This window comes from Ambystoma mexicanum, chromosome 9, assembly GCF_040938575.1.
Source record: "Ambystoma mexicanum isolate Mex_15411 chromosome 9, UKY_AmexF1_1, whole genome shotgun sequence".
Lineage (NCBI taxonomy): Eukaryota > Metazoa > Chordata > Amphibia > Caudata > Ambystomatidae > Ambystoma > Ambystoma mexicanum.
Genome location: NC_090931.1, coordinates 239,670,828 through 239,682,970, shown reverse-complemented (window position 1 = coordinate 239,682,970; position 12,143 = coordinate 239,670,828). Strand labels below are relative to the sequence as shown.

At 44.8% G+C, this 12,143-nt stretch overlaps 1 protein-coding gene across 1 annotated transcript in view; it reads right to left on the bottom strand.

Annotated features, from left to right (window-relative positions):
* Positions 1–12,143, bottom strand: part of VSIG2 (V-set and immunoglobulin domain containing 2) — a 239,734-nt gene that overhangs the window by 104,559 nt on the left and 123,032 nt on the right. The window contains exons 3-4 of the mRNA XM_069613915.1: positions 11,441–11,648; positions 2,888–3,043 (exon numbers count right to left, since the gene is read on the bottom strand). Coding sequence (XP_069470016.1) covers positions 2,888–3,043; positions 11,441–11,648 — 364 coding nt within the window. The remainder of the gene's footprint in view (positions 1–2,887; positions 3,044–11,440; positions 11,649–12,143) is intronic.

The following is a 12,143-nucleotide window of genomic DNA, read 5'->3' as shown; positions in this document are numbered from 1 at the left end:
CAACTCCCACACAATGCTTCCTTCCATTTCTTTGCTATTTGTGTTTTCAAGCCTTCCCTTTGTCTGTTCTTTGATACAATACACTCCAGATGGAACGCAGATGCTTTATGTGCTGTGCAAATAATTAATGCATTCCAAGGGTCCTGAGCTTCATCCCATCTGTTCAGTTAACATGGGGCGTATTGCTTGTTCGCATCCGGGGAAGGGCCATTGGCCAATCAGGTGGCTGGAATTGTGGGTGAGAATATACAGCCACTGTATATTCACTGATTCAGCCACCCGAGGCCTTACCCGGGTGTCGCCATTTTTATTGTTTATGTGGGGAGGCAACAGGGCACCTCTCCCTGCTGCCTCCCCAATCCCCCACCCCAGCAAAACAATCCCAACCCCTTCCCCAACCCTGCCATCCTTCCCCCACTTGCCTGCAGGACCGAAGCTTTATGCTCCAGTCCGCTGCACCTCCAGCTCTGGCCGCCACCATAGAAATGGGCATCGTGGATTCATTATTATTATTCATCATTTTTTCTTCAGAGATTGGCGTCACTTACGGCAGCCAATCTCCAGGAGTAACAATAGAAAGCCATTTGCACCCTGGATGAACACTAACCTAGCATTGCTCAGGCAGGTGGGCCATTACCGGCCATGTCTGTCCCCCCATCGGAGTGTGAAGGCCAAACTAATCACTTATCAAGGACATACATATATAGCAGAACCATGCAAAGCACCAGCTGACCATGCAAAGCACCACCAGACCATGCAAATGTCAGCGGGACAGGCTATAGGTCCCAATGAGAACATAACACATAAGGGCATCATAAGTCTGTAAAGACACCAATAAGTCATTACATTATTTGTGAAGGTCCTTAGTGGTATTTCATTAATCCTTCTATCACTTTAGCATTTTCTTGTATGTTTTCATGCCACTGTGCTTGGCCTGTACTGTACTTGCAATAAGTGTTAGGGAATAGGTTGCACTACAATATTCATAATTGTATTCATTTTCCTTTTATAACGTGATCATGCAAGACACAAAATGGGTGATTTAGAGGTGGGTGGATGGATTCTCACTAATCCTTCTGCCAGCACTGCCAGATTTAGAGGTATATCTACTTAAAGCCCTGCTGGTGGTAGCTTCAACCTCCGGTCCACCTCACATTGCTTCTTCCCTGTCTGAGCATCGCAAACTGCATTTCGGTTTTGTGTTTGGTGGGGTGAGCTAATGGTGGCTCCCTCATTTCATCCTCATTGGCATCTGGGGCCCCACATCACTCCCCTTGTATTAAGCAGCATTCTTGGGTGGAGGGGTCAAGTTTATTGGTGGTCTCTGAGCACAGAAAGGGGGAAGGAGAAAGCCAGGCTGAGCTTGCTGATCACTGCCTGGGGGACCACCTGGATTTGTGGGCACGATTGCTTAATCGTGTGGTGACTCTGCCTTCCAGGCTCATGGCCAGGAAGCTTAAAAGAGAGCCAACAGAGTCTCTACTACTGCCAGGACTCCTAGGTTGCTTCAAATTGCATAAGATCACAGCAGGAAAAGGATAGCTCCAGGATGAAGAGAACAGCGGGAAGGTGAGAGCCGAGCAAGTGGGGAAACATATACAAATTTCTGAGTAGGTGAGTCAGAACAGCTGGAATTGGTTTCTAAGTGAAAAGAGTTTTGTTGTGTATAGCTCTGTGAATAAAGCAAAGGGTCTGGAGTAGAAGGTGGAACTTGGTAGGAACGCAGTGAATTTGCTTAGAGACATGAGCAGTATGAACATTTGGCTTCCGCTTGAGGACGTTTCTTGCGGCTTTATTCTGGATAAATTGGGTGACTTGCAGAACGGTTATCATTGCACTTGGGCACAGAACAGAGATGGAGTTTGCATAATTCAGACGAAACAGGATGTTGGCTCTGGGGAGGGCGGTCTAGAGATTGGAGGGCAGAAGCAAGGACGAGGTGTTTTTCTTCAAAACTCCAGCGGTAGTTGCATATTTTCACAACTTGGTTGGTTTAGCGTTATGGTGGGCGTTAGCAAAGAATTTCTACTAGTTTGAACTAGGTTAGCAGCGGACGCTCGTTTTTCTTCTATGGCTAGTTTGTTCAGGCATACCTAGCTTCCGATTGCAGACTGGCAATCTGGGTGAGCTTGATGGAGAGGCTTAGCCCTGCCCAAACCACTACTTGTGACTGGTTAGATTTTGCCACTGTTGTGTGTGGCCCATTTAACTGTCGGTGCATTACCCCTTTAAGAATTCGTCATGACTATTCTCAATAAAAGGGGCCCCGCTGGCATGTGAGGGTCACTGCGGCAGAGCCTTAGGAAGTGGCAGCTCTGTCTCTGTGTGGTCATTGTCCTTTGTCTTGCCGCGTGACCACGGTTTGTGTTGCGCCCCAGCCTGGGTGCCCTCAGAATGCTGTCTGCTGAGTGCCCCCAGCTGCTGTCTCTGCGTCCGGTGATCCGGATGCTGCAGGGTGCCCCCTGGGGGCCGCCTAGTGCGTGCTTGCAATATCCTTGTTATACCGGGTGATCCTGGCATCTTGTGCGACCCATCCTGGTGACTTGAAGCGGGTCGCTACAGCCACCAGCAAATTTCAGCTGCCCAGTTTTGGAACTCGACATGGAAAGTCCAATTAGGCCTTTACAGAATTCCGCCAGCACCGAGGCTCGATAATAATGGACGCATAACAAATTAATTAACACTTTGCTATATCACGACGAAGGAGCAGGCATTGTGTTAAATAGCGCATTCATTTAAGTTTAATTGCCAACAAGGTGCATGGGTGAGTGTTACATTGTGTTGCACATTTCAAGAAATTAATACGTCGCTTTTTGAGCTATATATATTGAATTGAAATGTAAAACATTACTCATTGCAAATTGTGAAACATTCACATTCATGTTACCTTCTAGCATGCCTCTCAGCAGAGGAGTCTTGGAACCCAGCAGGGACCAGGAGTAAATTGGTAATGGTGTTCCAGTTGCAGATGTGCAGGTCAGGGTTGCCTCGCTTCCTACAATGGCATTTCCATTGACTTGACAGCTTGGTGATGATGGAGGGACTAAATGTACAAAAAAAGGAAATACAGTCAAGATTGTAGCTCATTAGTAGGGATTATTAGTAAGGCATAGAACGGGCCACTCATCAAGCAGCAACCTTAGATAATGGCAATGTTTTAGTATTAGCTTCCATTGAATTATCTTGCCTGCAATGCTAGAGATTTTGTGGGAGAACAGGCAAGAAAATTACAGACAACAGTGGCACTTTCGATTGGCTACGTGCACAAGTGCATGCTTTAATATTGCAGCACACTGCCATTTTACTCTAACGCAAAGAGCATTGGAACACATTTGACAAGCATGCAAGACTCTTCACCCATCATCAGCTTTCAACCTCTGACTCACAAATTCCAAGATAAAAATGATTGTGGTTCACACCCCAAATCACTGTAGGGTCTAACGTGACACTAATGCAATGTAGGGTTTTACTTTCCCGCTCGTCTTCGAACATTGAAGCAAATGTACCAAATGTGATAACCTATTAAGGGGGAGTGAAAAATGTGTAGTGTTTGTGTGTCATTTGGTGCCCTTGCAGAGTTCACGTTGCATCTCTCATAATGTATTTATTGTATGCATTCAAGTTTTATATGCAGCGTGAAACCCAGGCCGAGAGCAACAGCGTGCTGTACAAGAGTTCAAGGAACAGGGGGGCAGTTTACAATGGGTCCAGAGCACTGGTAGAACCAGTGATTGTGTTACCTAAGTCATGCCTAGGAATTCCCTGAAGAGCACGGTTTTCAGTTCTGTCCTGAACTACAGGAACATTAGATCGGTTGTAATTGCCGCCGGGATGGTGTTAGAGAAGGCCGGGGCATAGGAGGAGAAGCACTATTTCCTGGTCTTTTCCCTGTGTGCTAGGTTAGTTTCCAGCCCAGTGATGGTCTGGCTCCTAGCAGAACATGTAGTGACCGAGATGTTCAGCTTGTCCACAAGCTAGGTGGGCGTCTGGGCAGTGGTTGTGTTGTAGATGATCCAGGACATTTTTGAAAGGATTCTGGCAGGGATACGTAGCTGCTACAGAAGGTCATGAAGGATTGAGATGATATGGCTGAATTTTTTCAAACCAGTGATAAAGTGTACTGCAGTTGCATCAAGTGCAGTAGGTATCCCACAAGAAGCCCAGTGAGGAGGATGTTCCCCCATGAATGCATGTAATCATGAGTGGCGGTACAACGCTCCAGAAGTTCTGAGGAAGGAGGAAGACCTTAATCTTGCAGAACATGATGGTCTGGAACCCGTGTTCTGGGCTTTCTTGTTGATGTGTTGCTGAAAGGAGTTATTGATGTCCACGATAAACCTGAGAGATTTGGCAGATGGAGCAAATTGTGGGTGAATTCATCCATGCGTCTTTCATTCAGCTATCATTGGATGATTTTCTGTATGATGGGTGCAGCCGAGGAGCTGGAATTCTATTTTCGTTGGGTTTAGTTGTATGTATGAACTTGTCACCCACATTTCCCTGATGAATAGTGGAAAGGCATTTCCAGAGGTTGGTGATGTTGTGGGAGCTTTAAGGTACAGCTGGGTGTCATCCATGGACTGTAGTAGCAAGGTGTCTCGGTCTTTACGAAGTGATCCTTCTGGTTGAATGTATAGATTGAAAAAACACAGGCAAGACCTGTGGCACTCTGCGTGTAACCTAGCAGTGGTCATTTCTGAAGGGGCCCATCTGGAAATCCTGGTATCTGTCCAAGAGGTAGAAAGAGTACTGATTTAGAACTGTTCTTTGTTAGAGGAGGACGATCACAGTCTGGCAGGTCATTATATCAAAGGCAACAGATAGCTCCAGGAGGACCAGGAGGCAGGAAACCCCTTTGTACATGATCTAAAGAGAATCATTGATGACTTGGATGATGACTGTTTTGGAGCTGCATTTATGATGGAACCTGGTTTGGGTAGCCTGGAGCAATGTTGAGCGGGTGATTTGCCTGTGAAGTTGATTCGTCACAACCTTCTCAATGATTTTACCAATTAATGGGAGTCTAATGAATGGCTGGTAGCTGAAGAGGTCTTCTTGGTGCAGTGTGGCTTTCTTAAGGTGTGGGTGGATCAGCCCTGTTTTTAAGTAGCTTGTAAAATGCCCTGGTTTATGGAGGCATTGCCACTCTGAAGGAGCATGATGCGAGTGTGACCTGAGAACTTTTCCAGGATGGTAGGTAGCAAGATGTCACCAGCATAGGAGGTTGACTTCAGTCTTCCAAGGGTGTTGGTGAGATCCTTTGTAGTGAGGGAGATAAAGTACATCAAAGGTAGGGGAGTCTGGGGTGGGATAGAAGTTAGTGGCACAGGTGATTTGGAGGTGAACATTTGATGTCTAATTATGTTGATTTTGCTAATGAAGAAATCATTAATGGCATTGCATTTCTGCAAGTACTCTGGTATTAAGGCTCAAGGAGGGAATTCACAGACTGTTTGAACGAAGCCTCTGCACCTTTAAGAAGCTGTCCCAAATGTTGAGGAGAAGTTGGAGGCTTTGGTTTCAATAATCAAGGGTTGGTGTGTTGAGTGTACAGTCAGGTTTGCACATTCTGCGCCAATGCATTTCATGTGCTGTGATTGTGTGTTTACTCTCAGCTAATTGGATGTATCATTGGGTGTAGGGTTTGACTCTGACACTGCATATTTTTAAAGAGACATGTGTGCCCGTCAACTCCTTTGAGGTATGGGTGAAGGTTTCTATTAGGGAATTTACGTTGGTGCTGGCAGGGAGGCTGGTCAGGCTGATTTCCAATGCTGACACTGGGAAGATTTTGGCAGAGCGATGAGTGTACATGGTGGGCTTGCCCTGTCATTTATAGAAAGGCAGGGTGTGTGATACGGAGGAAGGGATTTGGGTATTCTCTGTCCAGTCAAGTTAGTTGGGGTTGATGCATTTCGTGTGGGGGAAAGGGGAGAAAACAGATTTAAGGGATGTTTCCCCAGAAGGGAGTTTGGGTTTGCACATTTTGTGTTATGTGCAGGGATTGTGCAAGGCTAAGGAGATAATTTCTGGTATTTTAGTTGTCTTGTTACAGGTAGGTTGAAGGCCCTGAAGAAGATGTTGGTAGAGTCAGTGGGCCTCATTACGACCCAGGCGGTAAGTTACCGCCTGGGCCGTGACTTTACCACCATGGCGTAAACTACGTTTACGCCATGGTGGTTGGCGGACTTACCGCCCCATTCCGACCTTGGCGGGGCGGTAAGTCCCCAATCCCCATTTACCCTTCCCCATTCCCATTTTTGCCCCATAGGGCATAATGGGAGTGGGGAAGGCGTTAATTACGCCACCGTAAATTACGGTGGCGTAATTAACTCCATGGTCCCTTAGCGCCATGGATTTTAACACCCGCCAAAAGCGGGTGTTAAGACCTCCATGGCGCTAAGGGACCTCGTAATTGGCGGTAAGGGGTTGGCGCAGCTAACGCTGGCGTTAACCCCTTACCGCCAGGGTCGTAATGAGGCCCAGTGTCTGAAGCTAGCAAGAGCAGGTCAGTCATTTCATCCATGAAGGTGCCATGCATATGAGGTGGTAGGTACCTGAGATCAAAAGTAGTGGACTCTTAAGTGATAGTGCTAATCAAGATTTCATCTGCACCATAGATTCTAATGCTCTTTGCCATTGCACAGTGCAGGTACTTCTGTCTTCTGGACGACCACCACCCCACTCCCTGAACTTCCTTGACCAGTCAACATGTTGGATACTGTACCTGAGTGGACGAGAATGTCCAAGTCATAGGAGGATGTGAGGAGAGCCAGGTTTCGATGATGAAGATAGTGTCTGGCTTATGAGTGGTGATGAGAATTATTTCTGTTGGCTGTGTGTAAGAGACAGCCATCAGAAAGTTAATAAGCATCCGGGTATACAATCTGATTGACTTTCAGGGCTGCCGGAGTTGTAATCTCCCGTTGGCACCGGGAAGTCAGAGGCCGGTACATTTTTATGGGTCCAGTGGCAACCCACGGTAGCATTGGCAGGGTTACCCCCGGGCCTGTATTGAGGCCCCTTGACTTTTCTCACCCTTGGCTCAGTATGTCTGAGCTGAAGATATCTGGATGGGTTCAATAAAAAATGTTGCTTGAGGCACGTGGGTGCGGACGAGTGATCAGGTGGTCAAAGTAGGCCTGAATTAACATCTGCCTAGTGGAGCTGGCGTTTGAATGCTTGAACTGAGCAGAAATAAACAGAAGCACTAATGAGCCAATGGGCAGGCGGGAAAGGACAGAGCAGTAATTATTTGACCAAAGAAGCCCAGACCCAACAGCAGCCCTGTGGAGCTGGATTTTGGAAACCCAATTTGGGAATAAAAAAATGAAGGAGTGATGAGCCATTGGGCTAACAACCTATATCCATTTACTCTTTGGGATACAGGGAGTGGGGATTATGTATCTTTCCATGACCTAAGAGGACTAAGTAGGAATTGCCCTTTCGTTATCTGCCCTTCGCTTTGAACGCCTGTGCAGGAGATGCCCTGTGAGCTGAGAGTTAAGGACGGAAAGAGGCAAGGCTGAGCATATGGGTGGGGCAGAGGTCACGTTAATTACATCCACTTGCAGCAGCGGACCAACTGCACATGAAAAAAGGTTGGAAGGCAGTTTAACTGGTGAAAGAAAGAGATGTTAATAAGAAAAACGCCCACAAAAGTGCCAACATATTAGCAGTGATTAACAGGTAGGTGCTTATGGATGGCTGATTAGCTTTGGTACAGGAACCTTTCCATGGTACATGCATGTTTTAAAATTGAGATTTATACTCTGCACTGTTGCCATTTCCCTGGTCTCTAAGTGCTGACATCGATCTGAAGGGAGAACGACAAGATGGTTAGGGGAACAGAGGCAAAAGGCAAGGTTCAACTGTGGATGCATGTAAATCCAGGAGTGATTGGCATTTGTGTCGGTGTGTTTTCTTGGTGGATAATGAATTTCTACGCAAGAGGTCATTTATTTGCAGATGGGGGACCTCAAGTATTTCAGTTACAAGGGTGCTTTGTTTTGGCCATTGAGTGAGGTTTTCAAGTTGATTCAATAGGTGTAGGGTTATGACTGTTCTGGTGTGGGGAGAGTTTTTTTTAACTGTTGGTGTTGGAGAGTTGTTGAGCATATATTGAATGGGTTTATAGTCATTGCATCAAATTACATAGCATTGAATGCCTAACCATCTAAAAAAAGCGTTACAAAAAAGCCAAATATGCATTTCCTTTTCTTTTTTTTTAATGGGGGGGGTCCCCGCCCAAACACCCCTTTTTTAACCTTTAAAACCCGTTAGAATTAAAATAAACCCTTTACCTTCCAAAAAACTGCATTCGATGCTTTTTCTTTCAACGCTTTTTATTAGATGGTTAGGCATTCGATGCTATGTAATTTGATGCATTGATTAGATAGCATTGAATGAGGGGGATTGAACATGAGGTTGTTAGTGAGTTGTGTCCTTTCTTGTGGTTGTGAAGTTAGTTTGGTTGTGCTGAGATGTTCACCAATCTCGGATATGGAGAGGGTCCTTTGCCTTCATTTTGGTTTGGGGTGGCGTTTGCAAGAATTAATGGTTGATTAGTTCAATGGGCTGGCCTGTATGGCATCCGTTCCAAAGGCATTTTGAGTAAGTTCCATTTGAGTTTACCTGCAGATTTTAATTTGTATCCCCGTATTCCTTGCATTCTTCCTGGTGATATTTCCCTTGATGGGCGGCTGCCAGGTCCTCCAAAAGCAGTGATGGTTGGTGGGGTGCGTCTGTGTGACAAACTAGCCCAAAGTGATTAGAGTTAATGGAATTTGGATGTTATGTAGGTTTGTTCTTTGCTGAGGGTTTGTTCTTTATGTACATTCTGGTGCGACATTTGCTTGGCGGACGCTAGGCCGTCGGATGGTGACACTTTTTGGCTGTGTGTTGTAGTTTATATTGTTTCTTGCTCAGTTAAGGTTTCTCTTCTATTGTGGTGCTTGATGTGGCATGCTAGACCAGAAGTTTTTCAGTATATGCCATTTGAGATTTCCTATAGGCGTGTGCCTTGCCCATTTTCTCCTTCTCTTATTCCTGGTGTCTTATTTAATTTTTAGCATGTCTGAAGTCATCGGGTGGTGATGTTGCTAGAAGGGCTAGGGTTGTATGGCCTTCTAGCCCAAAATGATTGTGGTTAATGGGATTTATTTTTTGTGTTAAGTTTGTTCTTTGTTGAGTTATGTTCATTCTGCTGTGACATTTCTTTCTGTGGGTTCGAGGCCATACAATTGTGATGCTTTTATGTCTGTGTTCTGTAATGTATGTGTCTCCTGCTGTGCTGTGAGTTGTTCTTTACCTTGGGGGATTAAAAAGATAGGTTTTTAACATTCTTCTAGGCAGTAGGCGGTCTTCTGTTCTTTAGATTCTTTTAGAAAGGGAGTTTCATAATTTTACTATGAGGGTAGAAAAAGCTACTCCTTATTTGTTTGACTCGTAGAGCTTGGGATTGATTAGCATGCTACTGCTAGATCTGAGGGTCCTATGTGGTTGGTAAGAGGTTATTTTGGATTGAAGGATTTCAATTCCTCCTTGACCATCTGCTACTCTGTATGCAATGTAGAGTGCTTTAAAATGGATCCTTTTCTTCACTGGTAGCCAGCAGAGGCTTCTTAGGTATGGTGTGATCAGTCCCCTTCTGATGAGTCACAGTAGAGGCTGTGCGCTATGATTTTGATAAATACTGATTTCTGGGTGGGGTATCCTGGCATTCCTTGTTAGAAGCTCTTTGTGTAGTTGATTCGGGAGCATATCAGAGATATGATGACAAGTGTTCTACATGGCAAGTTTAGATATGGCATGACTCATCCAACTGAGCGTAGATAGAAGGATGTTCGCACTATGCTGCTAACTTGTGGTTCAAATGTGAGTCCATTCTCCATGAGAATTCCAATATTCTTCATCACTGTTGAACGTTCTGGTTTTGTTCCCATTTCTACAACCAGGGAAGCAGTGTGTGTGGTCCATAATGACCTGGACAACATGTGTTTAGGCGTCACAATTAGAGCCATAATAATTAATTCGTTTTGCATTAAATGTGGTAGTGATTTATTTAGATAATCTATCCCTGTTTTGAGGAAGCATTATTGTATTCTATTTATTTTAATATCACCACATATTTTCTGATCTTTTTTCAATTGTATTAATATTTATTTGGAGACAAACAAAACATAAATGAGTCATAGGCGAACACTAGGTAAGATAACTCACTTCAGGGCTCAGATATTGTTCTGATGTCTTGGGGATTTGGCAAAATAAATTTACTACACCTTTTCCCAAGTTAGTCTCCAGCATTCTTGCTTTCACGAGAAGATCCTTTTCATGTGTTGCATTGCAGTCCTACTCTGAGAAGGTGGCCTTTGATAGACCTGCTCTGAGTGTTTCGTTTTTCTAAGACAGGCAGTTTGATGAGTCGCTTCATTGTGCAGCTTGTAGTTTGGACTGGTGTTACTGAACACACCATCTATAAAATAATCAATCTGCAATACCTTTCGCCTTAAAACTCCCCCTTGGGTATTACTCAAACAGCCTGCCAGAAAAGTGATTAATGGATATGTGTGACTTTGTGCTACTTTTTTCCACTGCAGCCTGAGACCATTGTATGCACCGGTTAGACCCTGCACATGGCCTGTTTGGACACAACTTGCTGGTCTGTGGCAGAGATGCCAAAGTCCTGTAGCGTAGTGCACTTTCTCATGGAGTGTCATGTATTTTATGGACTCAGGCCATGGTAGATGTCAGTACACATTTAACACAGGTTGAGAAAACAGTGGCGGAGATGAAAGACATCAACTACTGTGCCGCCTGAAGCGTTCTCCACAGCTGTCTCAAGAACATGGGTGCAATCAGTGTCGGTATCTTTTTGATTGTTCTCCTTAATTAATGGTTTGCCATATTATAATGGCATTAACACCGTGGCCCAAGGTGTCTCGACCAGGTGTTATCCTCCCTTACCATTGTTATGCACCCACGGCTTCTGCTCTGAGCATTAATTTGGGTGTGGGCCAATAACACCAAATGCACCTCCCACCCCAAGTCTGAAAATGCCCATTTTAGGAAGCTGGTCAAACAATCAGAAAGAAATGCATGTCCTCTGGCTGTCCTTGATGACGCACCATCAGTGTCGAAGGAGATGGGCAGTGTTGGAAGGTGGCCAATGTTGCAGCATTTTTCTGTCCTAAAAGAGGTTCTGCCAGAATACTCGGAATGCAGTCAATATAGAAGGCTGTGGGCCGCATTTCAAGCATTGTGATTGGCTGTAGCCTGGTTGTTATTGTTCTCCTCGTACTATTTATGGTTGTATGAATATGGTTGACATGATCCATTCCTGTATGTGGAACGTGTCTCTGATCCGCTGTATTCAGACCATTCCCAAAATTCATTACCTCACACACGTAAGCGATAAAGCAACATCATATGACAACTTTACCCAGGACTGTGAGGTTTATCACAGTCGATCCAGTTCCTGCAAAGTCCGGTGGATTGTTGACTTCACACACGTAAGTTCCGGAATCAGAGGATTGAAGGTTGCTGATCTGAAGCGACCCAGCTCCAGATGTTGGGGGGCTCTGGGAAATGCTTAATCTTTCAGACTGAGATCCAAGTTTGTACGATGCGCCCTTAGTGTAGTAAAAGATCTGAATACAAAGCAAGAATACAGATTCCTCAGGATATGCTAAGTTTTTCGACTTTGCAAAACAATTAATTTAGGTTATTTATTAATTTAAAGCACTGGATTCCACGGGTGGAAATAAGAGAAATTAAAAAAAAACAATAATATCACAAAATAGTTATTTCTGTAAGAGGAAACCACTTATCAATGGTGGTTCCATGCAAGCAAGGCAACATTAGACATCAACAAAGTGTGTAACTGGGTGGTGCCATAGTGGCCGTAATAGCAGAAAATCTGGCCATATCGGCTAGAATTAGCACACCAGGATGTAACTTTGCAGTAGATGATGTAAGAGCTGTGCATGCGCACGACTGCAGATGATGCATGATTACTTGTCCAGTAGTGCTGGTTTGACCTGGCACCTTTTATGCTAATTGATTTCCACTATCGTCATCAACCATACGAGTGATCGAAAGCCAGCTATATTTTATGAAGTTCCAAAGGGCAAAGATGACCACTC